The 21,838-nt window shown below is 40.9% G+C and overlaps 1 protein-coding gene across 4 annotated transcripts in view; it reads right to left on the bottom strand.

The window, feature by feature from the left end:
• ZNF462 (zinc finger protein 462) overlaps nucleotides 1-21,838 on the bottom strand; it is an 87,315-nt gene that overhangs the window by 26,005 nt on the left and 39,472 nt on the right. For 3 of the 4 annotated variants that reach the window (XR_005009127.1, XM_036738445.1, XM_036738447.1), the window contains 3 exons: nucleotides 13,500-13,568; nucleotides 8,240-8,507; nucleotides 5,992-6,128 (listed from right to left, as the gene is read on the bottom strand). Coding sequence is in view for 3 of the 4 variants with exons in the window: in XM_036738445.1 (XP_036594340.1) it covers nucleotides 5,992-6,128; nucleotides 8,240-8,507; nucleotides 13,500-13,568 (474 nt within the window). In the remaining variant the exon portion in view is untranslated. The remainder of the gene's footprint in view (nucleotides 1-5,991; nucleotides 6,129-8,239; nucleotides 8,508-13,499; nucleotides 13,569-21,838) is intronic. The other variant, XM_036738446.1, reaches the window with a different exon arrangement.

Genomic DNA, 21,838 nt, shown 5'->3' with positions numbered 1-21,838 from the left:
TCCTGAGATGAGGGGTCATGATCTACATCAGTAAAGGGAACACCTGAGTCAATGAAATCATGGATCCTTGAAGAGTGACAACAGTCTGGCAGAGTCGAAATTGAACTGGGCTTAGAATTAATAGATGGGAGTTCAACTCCTGCCTCTGACATTTATTAACTCTCTGACTTGGGACAAGGAGTTTTTTTTTCTTGCCAGGCCTCAGTTTCTTTATCTGTAAGAAAGGAATAGTAACACTGGTCCTGCCTACCTTACAGGTTTGTTGTCAATTAAGTGCTTTGCAAACACTAATTCACAACATAAATACAAGATTATTATTCCTCCGCAAACAGATCCCCATCTGCTGGAGACCTTTAAATAATGAATTCTCCTAATTAAGTTAAATATTTGTTTCTGTCATATCATAATATAATCAATGGGTACAGTCAATTAAATATTTATTAAGTGTATACTAAGTACGTATATGCTATGTTTGATATGGATATAAAGATAAACATGAAACACGCTGCCCTCAAGGGGCCTATATTTTACTGGGGGGGGGGGGAAGGAGAAGGATGTAATTTGCACAGAGATCTGTGAATATGAGGTAATCCAATGGTACAGAAAGCACTAGGAATCAGGGAAGACTTAATAGATTAAGTGAAATAGAAATGAGGAAGAATTGAATGTTTTCCGCAAAGGAGAGGCAACCTATGAGGAAGGCCCAGAGCTGGAAGAAAGACTACCAAGTTCAGGAAGTTATCTCTCTGGAACAAAGAGTGACAGGAAACAAGCATGGAAGGGTAGCCTGGAGCCGATCTGCAGAAGGATAAGTTTGTGAGATGGAGGAGGCAGCTAGCAACCACTGAAGACTCCAGAGCAGGCCAATGACACAGTTAAATCTGTGCCTTAGTAAGTAGCCCTACAGCAGATAAAATGGAGATGGGAAAGGCTGGAAGCTGGGAGACCAATGAGGAGGCTGTTATTGTAGACTAGGTGAAGATGAAGAGTGCCCAGTGCACTTATGCAGGGGCTACGTAAGTGAAGAAAAGGGGGAATAAGTAAAGGGAAGAGAGAAACTTAAAGGCTGGTGCCAATGCCAATTGCAGATAAATTAGAAACGAGAATTTGGAATTTCCACAACTGTAATTTAAATGGAAATAGGAAAGGACTTGTGAAAGTCAGTCTACACACAAATTTTCAAGACCATGTGTATAAAGAGGAAAATCCGGTAAACTTGTATCACATGGTATTTTAAATGCGGAGTGAACCCAATGGAAATTCACTGGTACGTTTCGAATCCTAAGTCCCACCACCGATTCCATCCTCGAAACGTGAACAGGCTCACATCCTACTGCTTTGATCAAAACACCCAAATATGGGTCACTTTCTCCAACGAATGTGTTGAATATGTGGCGTGAATTAGGTTAGAAGGTCCTTCAGATAGATAATGTTTCCGGGCCACTGCCCTCAGCTGGAAGGACCCACAGCTGTTTACTTCACTTATTACCTGCATGTACCTTCCAGGATTGCCATAATGATCCAATGAGATGTTTATAAAGCACTAAGCACAGTGTCTGGAACATGGTAGCTACCTAATAAATGATTATTTACTTCCTCCTTCTTTAAGCAAGGATGGGGATTTTTCTTTGGATCTAGTACTATCACAATGGTTCAAATCTGAAAAGAACAAGGAGACATAATTACAGAATCATCTTTGACTCCCCCCCCCCACCCCATTCCCTTTTTCCCTTCTCAGCCGGCCAGCTGTCAATTAAAGCTCCGCAAGATCTCTTGAAACCATCTCATTTTTTCCATTCCTTTCCACTACCATCCTAGCTTAGACCATTGTCACCTATTGTTAAGACCATTTTTAGAATGTCCTAACTGGGGTCCTGATTTCATTCTCTTCACTCTGTAGTGAGTTCTGCATATCACTGAGAGATCAACCCTCCTAACATCTAAGTCTGTTCATGTTACTCCCCATGCTCAGAATCTTTCAATGACTAATTCAAGGACTCCCATGATTTGGTCCCAATCTACTTTTCCGACCTCCTCTTCCACTGTTCTCTTACACATATCCTATGCTCCAGTCAAACTATTTTATACATTACCCAAATTTTCTGAGCTTTCCCACCTTCACGCTTTTGCTCATGCTATTCCCCCAACTGACAGACCTCACTTCAAATAATCTCTGCTCATCACGATCCTATCCATTCTTCCAAGTTGCAGCAAAAATGTCACCTCCTTCACGCACAGGTCCCTGATCTCTAAGCTAAAAGTGAATCTCCCCACTTCTCTGACCTCAGAACACTCTGTAACTCACTTAGAGCATGCATGGCATACTCCCCTGTGTTATCTGTGTACATGTTTCATTACCCCCTCTAAATTATAAGCTCTTTGAGGGAAGAAACTCATTCATTTGTTTCTTCCAAAGCATGCAGCATGGAGCTAACACATAACGGGCACCAGTCATTAAATAAGTGAATGCATTCGTGCTTCTCCTTTTAACCATCACCAGTTTGATCAGTGGCATTTCTCACTCAATACTGACATGTGGCAGGTTGCTTTTCTTTCTTCTGCTACCCACTGAAACAAATGCAAAAATTCCTTAGAAGGAACCACCGAGAATACGTCCTACCAAGTGGTAGGGATCACTAGTTACCTCAGGGCCAGTGCACAAGCTGTTTTTCCTTCCCTTGAATTTCAAACATTTTAATTAACCCAGCACTTAGAAAGATCCCTCCCTGGGAGCCCTAGAGACCAAAGATGTTTATCCATCTAGAGAACAAGGAGGGCACAGGTGCAGAAAGAATCCTATCTTCTTGCTTTGTTAGCGGCTTCAGCCCTAATATCAATGGCCGAGAAAGTACGAAAGAATCCCACTGTCGTCTCTTGGTTGAGCCAAAATTAAGCTTCCCACAGAGATGCCATTTTTAGGTGGGGTGTACACACCAAAGTTAGTCTGAGAACACCAAAGCATTTTACATTCCCTAAACACAGATGGTAATGATCATGACTTCTGATCTTAGCTAGGATGAAATAACCTGAAATCAGCAATGCAGGGATTTTGGTTTCAGATTCCTAGTCCTGTAGAGAGTTTGAGTCCCCGATTTGTTGCAACAGCCTCTTGGGCTCCTCACAGGATGATGCTATTTTTTCTTAAGAATTTATTTATATGATTTGTATGGTGAATTTGTTTCCATGTGTTTTCTAATCCCAGTGAAGGTGCTCCGAACATGCCCAGACACCTCCTTTAATACAAAACTGTCTCCTCAAATTGTTAAGTTGGTCTGTGAATCAATTTGTGTTGAATCCACCCATGTGCCCCTACGCACTGCTGAAAGCCCTCTCTGTTCAGGTAACAAAAATGTCAGGCTTATCCGGGAGAAGATACCAGGTTCTACCAGTGCAACAAAAACGGGCACGAGAGAAGGGCTCTCCCCGCAGAAAATGAGGACTTTGCTATTTCTGTTTGCTCAGCAGCAATCTGCTGTCAATGGACTTTGACCAAGCTGTGAGAAGGCACAGAGCCACCTCAGCACATGGGCCTGAGTCCTGGCAGCTAGGTGACTACGGATGAGCATCGAATAGGAGCACTCAGGCCAAGAATCAGCTGAAAGGCTTCAAACAGCTGCCTCTTCCAAGCCCGCAAGCTGATGTATGCCATGGCCAGCACAAATCTAGCCTCTAGTTAGAGCTGGATAGGAAAGCAGGGAAAATCTGTGCGTGTGAAAAGTACATCACCATTCATGATTTGAGGAAGAGATGGAGGTCTGATCCAAACGAGGCAAGAGGGGGACAAGTTACTAAAAATGTCTATGGCGTTATGAGGTATCCCTAGCTTCATTCCTCTGGGAGATGCCAGAGTTGGCAAAGCAACTTTTCTAACTATTTGGATGTGGATGGAATGGTAGGGAAAAAAATCCAAACCCAAACAGACCCTCTTTTCTTCCAGTTAACTCCTATAAACAAAGAAACATTTCCCAAATGGGGCATGGGATTGAGGGGATATCCTTCTATTGCTGAATGGGTTCTGTCCTTCTGGTTTCAACACCACAGGCTCTAAAACACTATATGGACTAGACTGGATGAAGCATATACTGAATGGAAGGGCTAATCTCTCATCCCTAATTAACTTCTTCACTGGGAAAACCGCTAACATAGATTGGCATCACCTCACCCTCAAGGGCAGAGGCCTGAGTGAGTGCAATAGCCTAGAAGTCTGTGACTTGATTTGATTAGAGTAGCATTTGTACTGGCTTCAGTTAGACCTTCTGGAGGGGCTTCTCCTGACCTTGCTTTCCTGCTTCTTTCCTGACTTCTGGCTGGAAACCTCTGCCCTGCACTACACTTTTCTGGCTAGGATCCCCCTCCGCCCACACTCCTTTCCCTGGAATTAAGGAGAGGAGTACAGGCGTCAAATGATTTAGAGGCCTAGCCTCACTTTCCTCATGTCCACACCTTTTCTGTCACTCTAGTTCTCCAGCCCCTCCTCTCCAGCCCCAAGTTCTAGAACCATGTTGATATTAACTCTGCCCTAGTTCCTGGAAGAGGTCTGATATCAATCTAATCCTCTATGGCCCCACTCACCATGTCTGTAATCTTAGGATCAAAGTGCCCCTCCCTGGCCAAACCAAGTGTGTGGTTTCTCTCTATTAAAATGTAAGCTTTTGAAGGCAGGGACTGTGTCTTTGATTTTTTAAAAATTTGTTTCCTCAGTTGAGCACAGTGCTTGGCACACAGCAATGATTTTCTATTCATATCCTCTCTCATATTAGCTAAACAGTCTGTATGACCTTGTGTTGAGGCAGTGAATATTGTCCCAAAGACAGATACTGACTACAACTCTTAGATAGAGGAATAACGGTGTCCTTTATATTTTTGGGGTTTGTTAAAGATTCCTCCTTTATGATATATAATTCATTTTTGATAAATCTGTACGTTCATTCCTTAGCTAAAAATTCTTTGAAAACCCTGGTTCCATTATACCCTAACCTAGAGCAAAGTTGTTTTTTCTGTCTTGGGCCATGCCGCTTCCAGGTGCCGTGTGACCAAGGTCTAAAGATCATGGAATTCTTGGCCTCCAAGAGATATGAGGTACAATGGCCTCAATATTGCCTGGCAGAAATGGGGGGGGGGGTTTCCCTCTCTAAGGAACTCTGTGGCTCTGAGGAAACGACATCTGGCCAACTTCCCAAAGGATGATTCTGAGTCTGCTGAATGACATCTCAGTGCATAACAAGTGAGAAAATCCTTTACTTTGCTGCTGACATGGCATATACACCAAAGCTTTTCTTAGGCATTAGAAGAAAAATACATATACATTGATGGAATAGGAATAAGTTGTTGGCTCGAAAAAAGACCTTAATCTTTTCCTTTCAATGAAGAGGAAACTCAATTTATCAATAACTATTGTTGCTGGTCATAAATGAAAGGCCTGGAGGAGAATGCTAAAGTAGGCTTGGGACAATCACCAGTACCAGGAAGGCATCACTGCCCAAGGAATCTTCTTCACGCAGGTCTGGAAATCATAGTAATTTGCTTCCTGGGATTGTGACTGGGAGCTGAGCTAGGTGAAATATATGCAGCCTTTTGGAGGGAACTACCAGACTGTCTACAGGGCAGCTAGGTGGAGCAGTGGATAGAGTGCCAGGCCTGGAATCAGGAAGACCTGAGTTCAAATCCAGCCTCATATACTTCCTGGCAGCGTCAACCTGTTAAGATCACTTAGGGCAAGTCGCTTAACCCTGTTTATCTCAGTTTCCTCTTCTGTAAAATGAGCTGAAGAAAATGGCGAACTGCTCCGGTATCTTTGCCAAGAAAACCTCCAATGGGGTCACAAAGTGTTGGACATGACTGAAAAATGACTAAAGAGCAACCAGACTGGTTTCAGGGTCTTGGATACCACCCTTCCCCTCGATCTCCATCCTTTCCCTTCTCCCCTTCTTCACCCTGCCACCCCAACCCCAACCCCCTCCCCCAACTCTGAAAACAGAGTCAGTGTTTTACCTCGATGCAGCACGATGTGGTCAATCATGTTGCGTTTATATTTGGTGTGGTAGAGGCAGAGGGGACAGCGCAGGTCTTTGGGACCCTCCTCAGGAACTGCGGAATGCCCAGCTTCCACGTGCATAGTAAAAGCAGATCTAAGAGAGAGGTGGGGATGGAGGGTGGGGGAAGAGAGGAAAACTGTGATTCTGTGATCTCTCCACTGTTCAGATTCTGGTAACCTGAAATTGCCACACACCAGGTGCCTGGATCTCTCTCTATCTCTGTTTCTCTCTGTCAACCCAAAGGAAAGATATTAGGGGATAGTTAGAGAATGATCCTGGATGGCAGGGGTGAAACCTTTCTTTCCATTCATGGAATTCCATCCAAAAATACACGCTTGTTAAGACTGTACTCATAAAGAGGTACTTAAGGACAGCATCCATTCAATAAATTTGTTCTTTTCTTTTTTTTTTCAAGTTTGCCAACTCAATGGTTTCTGCTGTGTCTGGAAGGATATGGGCTTTCTGAAATGCCCTGGAAATCAGAGGTTGCCTAAGACCTTCTGAAAGCCTATATCAGAAAAATATTTCCATCTTTCCTCTGTACAAAGAAAGAATGTTTCTAAAGTTAGAATGGTTCCCTGCTCACATGATTCTTCACAGGGAAGAGAGATTGGGAAGGGAACATCTAGAATGCATGCCCATTCACAGAGTTTATCTGAGTAAGTGAAATTAGCCAAAGCTTGACCAGCTTCTTAAATCTGCACTATTCTCCCTATTCATCCTGCCCCCCCCCACAAAAAAGGCCAAGCTCTCAAGGACCCATGATTTCATATCATTACCCTTCTCTACTCTTAGTAGTCAATTCCATGAGAGTCTCCCTCTCCCTACCAAATCATCTTTTGATGGCTGACCCTCTGACCTCTTCTAATGTGGCTAGAGTTAGGCAGACTGGTTCTTGGATGATACACACAATCTGTAGTTGGGCAGACCTTAGAGCCTTTCTGCCTTGGAAGAGACTGCCATAGCTTGAGCTCCACTGGTACCACCTTTGAGAACTTTGGGTCACTGATGCACCATTATGGAGCCTCAGAAGATTTTAATTGAAGGTTCTCCCTACACTCTACCCCCACTCAAAAAACCCCAAACCTTTAAAATGAATGATCATTCAAGTTTCATGAAGCACAGGTAAAATCCAAGAAATCAACAGGAAAGGGGTGATTTCCAATGCCCAGACCTATTATCATCGAAGTAATATGTTTAATCACAGTCGCTTGCCTTCTCATCTAGACCTCTCCCTTTCCCCATCCTTTCAGTGTGGGGCCACACTGCTTCTTGCTGGTGAGACAACTGGACTAAATTCACAGTATGAGATTCATCTTTCTTCCTACTGCCTGATGGAAATTAAAGAGTGACTTGGAAAGTGATTGGTTCCTGTCTAACTTCCATAGCATATCTGCACGTGAATCTCATATTGTCTCACCTCTCAATATGGAATTTGGATTTAAATGATTCTGGGACAGGGTGGTCACAAGGACAAAGGGGAAGTAGGTCTCCATCACAGTAGAAGAGATGTAGGCTCAATAGAAAAGATTTTCCTGATGGCTAGAGCTGAGAGACTCTGGAACACATTACATCAAAAGCTGCAGCTTCTGCTTTTTGGGGCCAAGAGACTGACTCATGGAGAAGAGCACACAGCTATCATACAGAGATTGAACACAGTCCTGCCTATGTCCCTTCTGCTCCCCTTTATTTGGAGGAAATGGGAGTTATATAAAATGGTGACAGGAGTAGCCATTTCGGGGTAATGGTTCTCTCAGTAGTACTGGCCCCTCCATCCAAAGGACTTGCATGTTTCATCTACAAAGCAAGGTCTGTAGACAAAAGGTTCACTCTACACGCTGCTTAACTTGTGGAGACCAGGGACTTCCCCCTTTGCAAAAAACAACCTACTTCTTCTTCCCATTAAACCCACATCAATTTCCAGCTCATTGTCCCTCGGCTAAAGCATCCGAAGTTTCAAATTCAATGACTGTAACACAATCTTTTCCTTTCCCCTCCAATCCAATGCATTCACTGGAGTTATTCTTCTTAAAACTAGCTTCTGCTCCTTACGACGAAATATAATTACCATCTTCCGTTGCCAAGGTTTTCCCTCTACTAAGTTTCAGGTACAGGAGGAATATGCCTTTTGGACTCAAAGCAAAAAGCCCCCGAAGAGAAAGGCAGGAGCTTTGTTTTAGAAATCTGTGCTTCCCATCACTTACTTAAAGCCTGTATAAAAGGAGCAATCTTTACACTTGAAGAGCTTCTTCCCTCCATGCTTGTCACGGTAATGACGCCTAATGCTCTGAATGTAACCAGAGGAGAATTCACAAAATTCACAGTTAAGAATGGCTTCAGTTTTCTGTTCAGCTCCGGCACTGGCCCCAGAAAGAGGTACGGGGCTCACACTGTTATTGTTCCTCGCCAGGGCAGCTGACTGATAGTGGTTCAACTGCTGCTGAACATCTGGAGGTTCTGAATAGGAAGAGTCTGTGGAGAGACAGAGGGGAAAATTAGACCAGGTGGAGAGAAGGATTTAGAGGTCTGAAGCTCAAAACTCCTTGGCATCAGTTCGAGATGCTTCTCTTTCTTTTCTTTTCTTTTTTTTTTTTAAAAGAAGATAACTTATTAGCTCAAGAGTCTTTCATCTAAGTTTATATTCAAAAACAGAGATGTGGGGAGAAAAGAAGTTATGGAGGAAATTGGTGCCTCTTCATCTGACTTTGAAGGCTCATCTTTTTTTAAAAAATAAAATTCTGAGGTTAAAGGTTTCAAAGTGAAGGAAGAAAGTAAACTGTTTTCTAAGGGAAGCTGCAGTAAGGCAACAGGCTAATGAACACGACTGGCTCCTGTAGGTGAGATAAATAAACCCTCATAATGTACACAGAGACCTCCAAGTGAAAGGAAAGCAGATGATGCAATATCTCCCCCTTTGCAGTAGAGAAATCAGCAGAGCCACCCAAATAAAAAGTCAGCTCTTAGCAGGAATGCTTAAGCATATGACATTCACCAATATAGATTTTTAAAAAATGCTCTATACTCTTGCAGCCAAGTGATTTAAATTTTAAAATATAAAAATCCAATTGTCGTCTCCCGGAGTAGGTGTTTAAAGCTTACTCAGCATTAAAATGGAGATTTATTCATAAATCCCATTAAAATGAAATTCCAAACAAGTTCCCTTGAAAGGTATTTGAAAAGTTCGTTTCTCTGAGTAAAACAGCCATGACAGGCACAAATCTGAAATCTGAAGGTGCTTTAACACCAAGAAGGTGGCGTTATGGAGGAAGCTGATATGGAAGGGGGGCTGGGCTGGGGTGATGCGCATGGATCTCAGCACATCTTGAAGAAAAACATTTTCAAAGGAGTCTCGAACCTTCCCCAACATACAATCTTTTGAATGCCTGGTTAAGAATTCATCAACATTGTCCTATATAAACCTAAAGCTGTCAATGAATGACACAAATGAATATGGCGCAGATGAATTTCAGTGTAACTTTCCCTTGAAAGAGAAGACAAAGGGCTCTTTTCTTAAGGCTTTTACCAAAAAAAAGGAAAGGAAAAAGGAAAAAGGGAGTAGAAACTGTACAAGCCTCCTCCTGATTTGATGGACACTTAATTTTCCAAAGCATGATTCCCTGAGGCAGGACATGGAGGAATTCTGTAACACCCATACTTGATGAAACTAAGGCTATCCATTCTGGCAACCTATTAGAAGAGAAAAACAAAAGCTTAGGGGCCTCCTCAACATGGGGATACCTTCTGTCTTCGAAATATTAAAAATCCTCTCTACCCCCCTCCTCCACCCCTCCCCCTCCATTTCTCTGGGCTGAGAAAAACCCCTTTGGAAATTGTAAACAAACCTGCCACACAAAAATAAAACAAAAGAAAACTTGAACAATATCTCACTGCCTCCGTGGGTTCATTACCAGGTGTATACTGAAGACAAAGGAAGAAAGCAATGACACAAGTGAATTCATTTTACCGGGGGTTCTTTTATCTCTTTTTCTTTGTTCCTCTATCCTTGCCTGATGAACCCAGTTAGGATCACAATACCACAATTGTTCACTCCTCATTCATTCCTTCTATGGTAGGGTTGTTTACCATTTCTGAGATGTTTTCTACTTAAGCCCTCAAGACTGGTTTTTGCTTAACACACACACACACACACACACACACACACACACACCCCAAAATACAAAACACACTACCTTTCTTCTCTTCGTGTTAACACAGACTAGGGAAGCCAGTTAAATACTGACATGCCACTATCTCCAAAAGATATTTCCTGTTAGAAGGGCCCAGGCTGCTCTCTGGTTACCGGAGTATGGAAATGTGGTGTAACAAAGAAAACTTAGCATGTCCTTTCTCATCACCAAAGTGTGGTTCAGATCCTGGTTAACCTTAAGTTTTTTCTTAATCAACAAACAAAAAACCCAAATGATGACAGCATCCTTCGAATCGTCCACTCGCCTACAATCACCTGCAGTATTTTTCTTCTTTGTTACTCTGAAGGCCACAGCAGGTCAACTATGTGTTATTCCTTGCTCTGAGAAACCAGTCTGGAGCTTGGTTGGCTTCTCAGGAACTAGGCAACTGACACTTTCAATCTCTGCGCCTAATTTATGAAAAACCATAAAGGAAAAACTTAGTTAAGATTCAGAGGCTAGGTCAGGCAGATTCATCATTTCTTTTTGACTTGGCCATCAAGGTTTGTGTCTTGTAGCCTGATGGAAGAGTTACTAATCACTTAACCAGACTCTTTCAGGGGACTGAAATCCTGTCGACTTTTTCACTTTAAACACATTTTTTTTCCTTCTCCTCAAGGCCTATTACATATTATTTCAGCTGTCTTGTAAAACAAGCTCTCTATTTTAACTCTGGCATTCATATACTGTATGAAACCTTCTGAAATAGGAAAAAGTCAAAAAATTGCTGGGTGGACACTGGGAGAAAGTGAAGAATGTCACCTTCTCAAAGAAACAGTGGTGTGTATTCTGTAAATTTCCCTCCCCCTAAAACTCAGATTGGTAGATTAATATGTAGAAATCCACAAATCACATAGTTTGTGATTCATATACATAACCTTGCCCAACAAACAGGTCTTTGGTTCTTTTGGGGTCTTTGCTTTTTCCTTCTCTAGGCCCAAGGCATATTTTCTCCCTCAAAGATTATGAATTATGTAAGATTTTGGCACTTTATTCACAAAAACAGTAAGGATGTATATAGGGGTGGGAGGCAGGTCATGGATTGTTTGAAAAACAAAAACTCTACTAGCTAAGACACATGATACTAGTTTGCCAGAACACATGACCAGTGTAGAAAAGTCACTGGTGGTAAATGGAATATCACACAAATTAAAGAAGATGACACTCAAAACTCTATCACCATTGCAAACCATGACCACACAAATGGCATCTCCATGTCTTTTTCAGTCACTCTGAGGTAACCGGAAGTTAAGGAATTTGGACCACCTGCAAGGAAGAATCACAAGACCTCTGAAGTACAGGTAGGTAGTCTTGGCCCAGGGCAGAAAATAGCCCCCATGATGCAAGGCTGAGGAATGAAGGAGAGGAAAAAACCACTCAGAGAGCAACACTGCATTCTATTCTAGTGATCTGTGCAACAACTGAGCAGCCGACATTGAAGTTAATGTATTGGCTGAGGGGAGAGACAGTTGTAGAAGAGGTTAAATTATTAGACAGAAGTGGCAGGAGAGGAAAGGAAGTCTATGCTGCAGTCACCAATGAGAAAGGAAACTCTAAAATAAGCAGATAGGTAGACAGGGAGAAAACTATATTAAGCAGAGGAATATAAATTACATAAGGCTTTGACAGAAACCAACTAAGATTTGTGGAAGAAGAAAAGACCAGAAAGTGTGACAGTGAAAAAGACCACACAGGAGACCTTTCTACCAATACACAGCGCAGACAAAGAGAACCAGAGAGGATGCTGCATAAATACCATGTTTCAGTTCGATGGTCCATCTATTACCCTCAATAAATAAACTGAGGACAACCCAACTCAAACAAATTAAACGTCCACAATGTCCCAAGTGGGATTTTCCTGAGAACAGGCTCATGAAACCCAAAGCAAGGTGACATCCGTGGCTGTTCTTATTACCTTACTCGGGAGTTTTGAGGCAGAAAATCATAGTTTACACCTCTCTGACCTTCCTGATAACTTCCCTGTTTCAGAGAAGAACCCTGAACTACAACTTCAAGGGGGGATAGCCTTGTAATTAAAACAGTACTAGACCCAAAGCTCCATGACAATAGAGGCCATGAGGGATTTAGTTGTTTTTTATTTTAAATAATATTTTATTCTCCCTCAATTAGATGTTAAAACAATTTTTAACATTTTTAAAAAAAGTTTCGAGTTCCAAATTCTAACTCTCCCTCCTTTTCCTCCTATCAGATGGCTAATATAACAAAAAAGGAAAATAATAAATGTTGAAAGGGATGTTGGAAAACTGGAACACTACTAATGCACTGTTGGTGGAATTGTGAACTGATCCAACCATTCTGAAGAGCAATTTGGAACTATGGCCAAAAGGCATCAAAATGTAGATTTAGTTGTTTTTTTTTTTTAATCTTTATTCTCCCCTCCCTCACTCCCACCTCCACTCTACATATCCAGCATGGTGTCCAGTGCACAGTAGGCATTTTATAAATATTTGCCGAATTGAAATAATTTGAATCCTTCTGGGCCAGGCTGAATGAATAAAAAAGCATACCCTTAGGGAACGTATATATTTAATAAGAGAAGCCAACAACTAAAAAGCAATAGAGGCCAAACTGTAATTTAGAAAGGTATAGGAAGGGGAGCCAAAGGAAAGTAGGCAGACACACTCTTTTTGATAGCGATGGCAGAATTGACTTGATAATGGTGCCAGAACTAAAAGAGATGCGTGTTGGTGGGAGAAGCAATCCTGGAGAAAAGATAGAGTCATCTTAGTCTGAAACAGTGGGCTCCATGCAGAAACTGTAAGACTAATATTAGTACATCACAGGAGAACAAAGGGCATGACAACATTTTAAAGCTGAAGAAGACTGAGAGGCTTCAGAATGAAGGAGACATAGGTGTCTGGTACGGAATGAGGCATGCATTTTTAGATATGATCCTATGAGTTCATTTTTTTTGTTTGTAATTGTTACAAGAAGGGATTCTACCAGGTGGGAGTCATTAATGGAATTAATCATTCTTCAAACAACTGATACAATCCCAAAGATTGGTTGATCTTACTCTAGAATGTAACAAAGGAGGCACAGAGAACATTTTACTATAGTAGGGGATGGAATACTCATTTTCTCCCTATCATGCAAGTTTATAGGATCATACTCTAAATTTCAAGCAGGAGGGGACGTTGGAGCTCATCTATTCCAAGCCACTCATTCTACAGCTGAGGAAACTGAGGCACAGAGCAGTTAAGTTCCTACCTAAAGCTTACACAGGCAGCAAGCAGCAGTTAGAATTGGAACCCACCTTCTTCGATTCCAGAGCTACCAGTCTTTCCACTACACCGCAATGTCATGGATGAGAAATAAAAAGAAGCTAAAAAGGGCAAATGAGAAGTAATGTAAGAGCTTAACCATCCAGAGATTAAGTAGGACACCAGAAACAGGAAGAATAAATTGAACAGTAAATTGTGAAAGCTGCAGAGGACAGCGCCTTTAACATGTAGTGATACATAAAAGCAAGACCTCCACAAAGATCAATTCTCAATTTTCTTCAGCTCAGCATAGAGGGTGTGAGTGAAGGTGAAAAGGTAGGAGAAACATCTTGGTGCCAGCAACCACAATTTAATTATATTCGAGCTACATTTTCTTGCAGACTTGGGAGACTGACACTTTAAACTTAATGTGGAATCAAGGAAGGGAGAAAAATAAGCATGATGAATTCTAGTTGGGCAAATTTTGTTCGTAGCCAGGAGGCAATATATCAAATTATATAGAATTAACAAGAGAAATATTGGTGCCTAAAATGCAACACAAATAAACAACCGCCATACCTTGGCTACATCATAAGAAAGGGAAATATTAATTAGAAATAAAACAATTACAGTCTTGTAGAAATGGAAAGGGAATTAATTAGAATAATTCCCACAGGGGAAAGAATTGAGGGTCAGAAAATCATTCAACATTTAATAAAAATATAAAACAGGATAGAGTGAAATGTATGAGGTAGAACTCTGAATTTTAAAGCGGAAAAGCTGCAAAAATCCTAGCGTAATAAGTACATACATTTATATCTTTCCTGAGAAAAGGGAGGATTGATGGGGTAGGGACATGTTGGTATAAATACTAAGAGAAAATCCCTTACATTTGCTTCAGCCACAAAAAAATGCTGGAAATACCCAGGGTATGGGACAAAGGCCTAATGAGCTGACAATACGCTACCTCATTGTCTCCTTGAGAAAGTGGACAGAAAGTTTGTGGAAGGCCCAGTAACACTGACAAGAGAGAAGCTAGAGGCATAATTTACTTAATGGCCAGGAAAACTTTAGAAATGGCACGCAAACTTCTCTTCTACAAATGCTGGTAAAATTAGACAAAAGTGGTTTTAGAATTAAAAAAAGAATAGCCTAAATATTTCTGTGAGTATGTGATAGAGAAGCAGGAATTAGTGGCAGAAAGGTCAAAAGTAAATGGCTGAAACTCAGATTACTTGAGTCGTCCATTGTCATGAAGGACACTTGAGGCTATACATGGAGGGGATGCTTAGCTGTGGGGATGCATGGTTTGGTTTGGTTCTTTTTTTAAAGAGGTGAGATTAAACACTACGGATTTATCAAAGCGTCATCAAGATGATTCCAAGGCTCACTAATCTTAGGTCTAATAAAAGTCTGGATAGTCTGAATTCATTTGAAATTTGACTGAACCCTCCTCTTTAGTGAGATGCAGATATCTGTTATTCACCTCCCATGTTTTTAACCTTGAAGAGAATTTGATATTCAGGGAAAAGTAGCAACTGCAGATAGCTTTCCTAACATGCCATGTAAAGAACTTCTGAACAGTTCCTTGTCTGAAAACCAACCCAAACAGAACTGCTATTATAGAAAACAAAACCTCGGGACTGAGTATATTCCATACGATCATAGCTTTCGGGACCTCAGAAGCCATCCAGTTAACCCCCTCATTTTATTTTATTTTTTAACCCCCCTCATTTTAGAGATGAGGAAACTGATGCCCAGGGAAATGTTGAGTTAAATGACTCAACTGAGGTTACTGGGATTGTAAGCATCAGAGGCAGGGTGTGAAGCAAAGTCCCCTGACTCTGAGACGGTGTTCTTTCTTTCCAGTGGACCATTCTGCTAAGGCCCCTTTGAACCCTAATAACTGCTAAAGAACATAAGTACCTAGAAGCAATCAAGGTTTGGTGAGGTTTTCCTTTTTGAGGCAAGGCTTATACACAGAGCCTCTCCAGACCAAGGGCTCTGTCTAATACCCCCTAGCCTTCCATCTCTACCACACTTCTGTGGCACTGAAGCATCAAATTCTGAGACAAAGGCCAATGAGAAAGGAGATGCTGGGTGACTACATACAGGGATTCTAGACTCAATCAGTTGTCATGGAGTTAAACTGAAAAATAAATGACTAATTTAAAAAAAATGAGGATGGAATGGGGCTTGAAGGAAACTCTCATGGAAGAACTTCCTGCCAGGAAAACCAAAGCCTACCTGGAAATAACCAAGGAAATGCCAACACATGTTTGAAAATAAACTAACTGAGTAACAGAGGACAGCCATGCTTTTCTTCGGGAAATCTTCCTTTAGTGGTGGGAAAATACTTAACTGCCCACTATAGAGAGATCACTAGTAAACCAGGGCAATTTTATTAAGTACAAAGAGAAAGTATCTTACTCTAAGTCCATAAAGAATCATGGGTACATAGGGATTATAGGTCCATAGCTGGAAGGGATCTCAGAGGGCATCTTATTCAATACCTTCTTTCTACAGATGAGGAAACCAAGGCCCAGGAAAGTTAAGTGATTTGTGACTTGCTCAAAGTCACACGGGAGATAAGCAAATCAGATCTTACCTTAAGAAAAATTGGTTGCTTACCCTGGTCCCAATTATCTCGGTCTTAGATCAAGTACTATTGTCTCCTAGGGAAAAATTCTAAACAAAAATCTCTTTCCTTTGAACCTTCGTGGCTTTCCCCAAACACTTGTCCAGGCTCATATTTCCACGGCCAGGTTTCCAGCTCATGTTACTCTAATAAACTTCAATTAACTAGAAGTCAGCTACAAAGAAGCTCTCAAATTTTTACCTCCCAGTACTTCATTTCTAGGAGTGGAAACTAGGAGAATGAAAAACACAAAGAAAACAAGCTAATAGCAAAGACGTATTAAAAAAATTCCAACATCCGGGTCACATCCTGGGGTCGGTATCCGTTTAGCTCAATCACCTATGGGGTCTACATCTATGAGACTTTATAATTAGACCTCAGGCTCAGAATAATGACCCTGAGGAACCGTGTGGTCTTGAATCATCAAAGTAAGATTTAATTATATTCAGTGGACTGTACTTACTAGGGCTGGAAAATCAATTAAAGGAATACATTTTAGGAAGCTTTTTTCCAAAAAACAAAAGTTGTCTCATCAACCCTCTGCCAACCAGTTAAGTCAATTAGATAGAATATCCTACTCTCAGGGCATTCTGGTTAATTTTGACCTTACTAAGAAACACTTTTATTCAAGAGAACTGTGTTTTAGGTATCTGGCCCATGTTTGTTTGCAGAGTTGAGAACAGAAGGCCAAACTAAAAAAATAAGTATCCCCACAAAAGAAGTCTTTCCCTTAATGCCTATGGTCTATTCAGAGCTATAACCAAAAATTTTGGTACCTAGATCAAGAAACACAAACTATATCCTCAAATTAACTTTGTAGTAATGTGAACATAATACAAGTAATTAAAACAAATCTAGTTGAAAGGAGGATATCTCAAAATACTGACCCTAAGGAGAAAGAGACAGTGGTACTCAAGTCCCTTCTAGAATTGGTACCAAGACATCACAAGGCTGCTTCTGGGGAAGCCTTGGTCCTCACTGGGGAACAGGGTGTGGGCAGGCTCACCTTCTGAAGTCACACTAATCTGAAGTGTGCCTGAGGAGAGGAGGTTAGGAATTATGCCTTCTGTCTATCTTCTTAATTATTCAGTCTCAGCATAATACACTGAAGCTTCACATTTTAACTAATCATTCTTGCTAACTAAGTTAGCTTCTTTGTTTCTAAACCACTAGAAAAGTAAAAGAACTATGAAAACACAAATGCTACTCATTTTTAATGGTTACAATTAAATTGTACAATTTTACAACTTTTTCCAAATTTATAAAATTATAATTTTTTAAATAAACCATATGAATTTAATTGTACAATCTTTAAAAATCTTTATTGAAAACTTTTATGCCCTTTAAATTTTGGTGCTGTAGGTCACAACCCTGGTTGCTGCCCTAGTTACAACTTTGATCTTATCTCATTCAGCTACAAGTATGGATTTTGAAAAAATAAAAGGACATCAAGACCTATGGGGGCTTTCTTAAGTGGTTTATGACAACAAGATCTATGGGAGCTTTCTTAACTGGTTTATTGCAGAAGCTTCTTTTTTTCTCAGTCAACTACAAAACAACATAATGTCCCTTCATTACTAGGCACTGACCACAAATATTAAATATACCAAGAGATTTTTAGAGCAGACACTACCTATAAAGCTAGTTTTTCACTATCAAAAATATTTATTGATTGCTTTCTATGTGTTTAGTAGTCTGTTCTTGAAGTACTGAAAAATTTGATCAGCATTCCTTCATTAATTTTACACTCCTACCATATAGATTTGAATTACAGAGGACAAAAAGATGCGGATAGGTTGTAGCTAGATGGTACAATGGACCTAGAGTCAGAAAAACCCGAGTTCAAATCTGGCCTCACACATTTGCTAAATGTGTGACTATGGCCAGGTCACAACTTCTGTCTGCTCCAGCTTCCCCATTTGCAAACTGGAGAAAATAACACCAACCTCCCAGGGTTGTTATTAGGATCAAATGAGATAGTTGAAAAATGCTTCACAAACATCAAAGTGGTACCTAAATGCTAAAAAAAAATTTACACTGATATCATAGGTGGAATAGGAATTTTACAGAGGGGAAGATGGAGGTCCAGAAAAGTAGTTATACAGTAGTAAATCAGTCATGGAATTCAGCATAGAACAGACTCCTAATGGCCAGGTTAATACCCTGTTGCACTGGATCCTCCTAAAAAATACCGTTGCTGCCAAAATTATTAACAATAGCTGTGCATCTCCCTTCTGGATTGAAAGTTTTTGTAATCTAAAATATTTATTCTTTAAAATAAATCTTGATCGACACAGCACAGAGATAAGGATGAAATCAAGCGAGTGTGTCATGAATGAAGCCCATAAGTGTATGCTTTATTGTTATCTTTCCTAATATTTTGTGAAGGATGCTTTAGGTGGCATCTGCTATTGTTAATTGAAGAGTGCTCTTACAATACCACATGCATAATTCACGTGTGACTCTTTTGAATTGTATGATGAGGAAGTAATGCTTCCTGCTGTTCCTTCAGATCGGGTAGATGTTTTCACCATATTAAAAAAAAATCCAACAAAGAAACATTTAACATAAAAGCATCTTTCTATATGTGATCTGGCCATAGCCTTAGGTGGAAGACTAAAGCAACCTGGGATGGCATTTGTCATTCACAGACAGCAGGTAATGCCCTTGGGGTTTCTTCCTATGGCCTTTTCTCATGGAAAAGCTCCCACTGACTTCAAGGGATAGATGACAACCCAAAGCCCACTCTGCAAGGTTCTGTGAAGGACAAGAATAAAGAAGCATCTGTATTGTGAGGATTTCTTGGGAAAAGATTTTTAAAGAGTAAGGAGAAAGACAATGTCTATCTGTACACACACACACACACACACACACACACAGAGAGATAAATATAAAGGATAAATGTAGATAGGAATAGAATGTGGGGTAGATATTTGATTAAGTAAAGGACAGCTACTTTTTTCTGCAGTATGTAACTATTCTAAAATTGTCACTGAGCCAAATTCTCACCCTTGATGAACCCAGTGGGTTCCTAACTTTTCTTCTTTTCTGTCTTTCACCTGTCACTATAAAACATAGAAAAAAAGCGCTGTTGATTTAGGTTCTTTTTATTAGCATTAATGAGCGAGATTGTCCCCCAGGGATGTCTTCCCCACATGATGAACCAGGATGAGAACCCTGCACAGTGATCTTGAGGCCTGGCATAAAACATGGTGCACGATGTCAAGTAAGGGAGGTGGTTGGGGGGTTGAGGGGAACAGGCTCCCTTGGGACTCTCCAGAGGGGACCATTAAAACTTCTTGCCCCTCTGAATTGCTTCTAGTTTCCACAAACTGACTCTACTTACTTCTTTAACCTAATTTCCCACCGTGGCCCAGCTCATACTTTCTGTTCTACTCAAACCCTCAAATAGTCTGGACTGTCTCCTCAATGTGAAATGCCATCCCTCTAACTCTTCAGTTGCTGCCCACCGTTGAAGGCCCAGCTCAAGGACTGGCTCTGCCGTGGAGCTTTCTAGGTTTACTTGGGTCCATATGCTTTCCTCTTCCTCAAAATTACAGCAGCCCTCAGAAGCTATTCATCATAATTTGCTGCTTAATTTTCGGCTGTGTTGTATTGTTTAGTGCCTGGCATCTTGTGTGTTAGTGTTACCTCTCAGAAGAATATAAGTCATCTCCTCATGTACTGGGATGGTCAGTCATGGAATATTAGAGTTGGAAGTGAGAGACTATCTCCTGCAAGCAACCCTCCCCTCCAACAACCGAGATACAAAGGAGGGAAGTGATTTACTCCCTGACACCTCTTCTGTGGTCTAACTCATGGTAGGTACTCCATAATGTGTTGACTGCATGCAGCACCAGGTGATACCTGCTGGTTCTCCAGCTACAGAGGGACAATTCTGTCATAATGTCCTTAATGACTCTGAGCATTTGTCATCATTGTTGTGGTTGTTCAGGCGTTTCAGTAATGTCTAAATTCCTGACCCCATTTGGGGTTCTCTTGGCAAAGATACTGGAGTTGTTTGCCATTGCCTTCTCCAGCTCATTTTACAGATAAGGAAATTGAGGCAAACAGGGTTAAGTGACTTGCCCAGGGTCACACTGCTAGTAAGTGTCTGAGGCCAGATTTGAACTCACAGTCTTCCTGTTTCCAAGGCCAGCACTCTATCCATTGTGCCACCTTGTTGCCCTGGCTCTGAGCACAGAGGACATTAATTATAAGGTCTTCAAACTAAAATGCAAGAATGCATTACTGGACTAGGTCCAGAAGGATAACTTGACACAGAACAGTACTTGTTATTTAAAAAAGAAGAGCGATTATTCTTATATGGTGGACCTCTGGAAATGAATGGCTCAGTGGAAAGATCACTGACTCTGCAGGCAGAGGAGTTGTGTTCGAATCGGAACCCCTGACATTTACTATCTCTGTCACCTTTGGTAAGTTACAACCTCCTGGGGCTTCAATTTCTTTATCTGTAAAATGAGGGCGCTGACCCCAAAGAGAAAAGAAGGAGGAAAAGGAGCCACGCACACAAAATCATGTGTGGCAGCTCTTTTTGTAGCGTCAAAGAACCGGAGACCAAATGGAGTGTCCATAAATAGGGGAAGGGCTGAACAAATTATAGTACAGGAATATAATGGAATACTTTATGTCATCGTAATAAAAAGGACAGTTTCAGAGAAACCTGGGAAGACATTTATGAACTGATGCAAAGAGAAGTAAGCACAAATTTACAGAATAAACATAAAACATTAGAAAGACAAGACAGAGGAACTAGGTGGCACAGTGGATAGAGCTCTGGGCCTGGAGTCAGGAAGGTCTAAGTTCAAATCCAGCCACAGATATGTCCTAGTTGTGTGACCCTGTCACTGAACCCTGTTTGCCTCAGTTTCCTTATCTGTAAAATGAGCTGGAGAAGGAAATGGCAAACCAGTCCAGCACCTTTGCCAAGAGAACCCCAAATGAGGTCACAGAGTCAGACCCGACCGAAAAGCAACTGAAAAGAGTTCTCGACGACAAAATAATCGACCAAGATGCCAGAGGGTCAATGATGAAAAATGTTACCTACCTCCTGACAGAGAAGTGGTAGATTCAGGATGAAGAAGACATACATCTTCGGACATGATCAATGGAGGAATTTATTGTGTCTCTCTATATACATGGGTTGGTTCATTCTTCCTATATTTCCCTCCATCCCTTCCTTCCTTCCTTCCTTCCTTTTCTGTCTTTCTATCTGTTTTGCTTTCTTTTCTGTCTTGCTATTTGTTAGTCTTTCTTGGGAAGGCATAGGTGGGATAGAGAGAAAATCAATGCTTGTTAATTTTTAAAAAATGAAGAGAACAAAGGGTTGGACTAGATGGCCCCTGAGGTCCGTTTCAGTTCTATATCTATGCTCCTATGCAGATCAGTCAGGAATTAACTAAATTCAAGAGTATGGCACAATTCAAATCTTAAACTTTAGAAGGACCTTTAGCAGTATGCTTTATTTTCTTGCATAATTATCTGTAGCCAACAAGTCATTATGCTAATAGTCTTGAGAAAGATCTCAGGGGTCATAGATGACCACATCACTGATGAAGAAACTGAGGCCCTGAAAGCTAAAGTGACCAGTAAAAGCTCACGCAGGCTATGAATTTGAAGAGCTAAAATCTGAACTCAGATCCTCCAAATCCAGATCCTGTGCTCCTACAATAACAACAATTAATAATAACAATTATTGTTTTATGGGACGCTCTAAGGTTTACAAATTGCTTC

This window comes from Trichosurus vulpecula, chromosome 9 (genome assembly GCF_011100635.1).
Source record: "Trichosurus vulpecula isolate mTriVul1 chromosome 9, mTriVul1.pri, whole genome shotgun sequence".
Lineage (NCBI taxonomy): Eukaryota > Metazoa > Chordata > Mammalia > Diprotodontia > Phalangeridae > Trichosurus > Trichosurus vulpecula.
The sequence above is the reverse complement of the archived record's forward strand: the minus strand, read 5'-3'. Positions and strand labels throughout refer to the sequence as shown.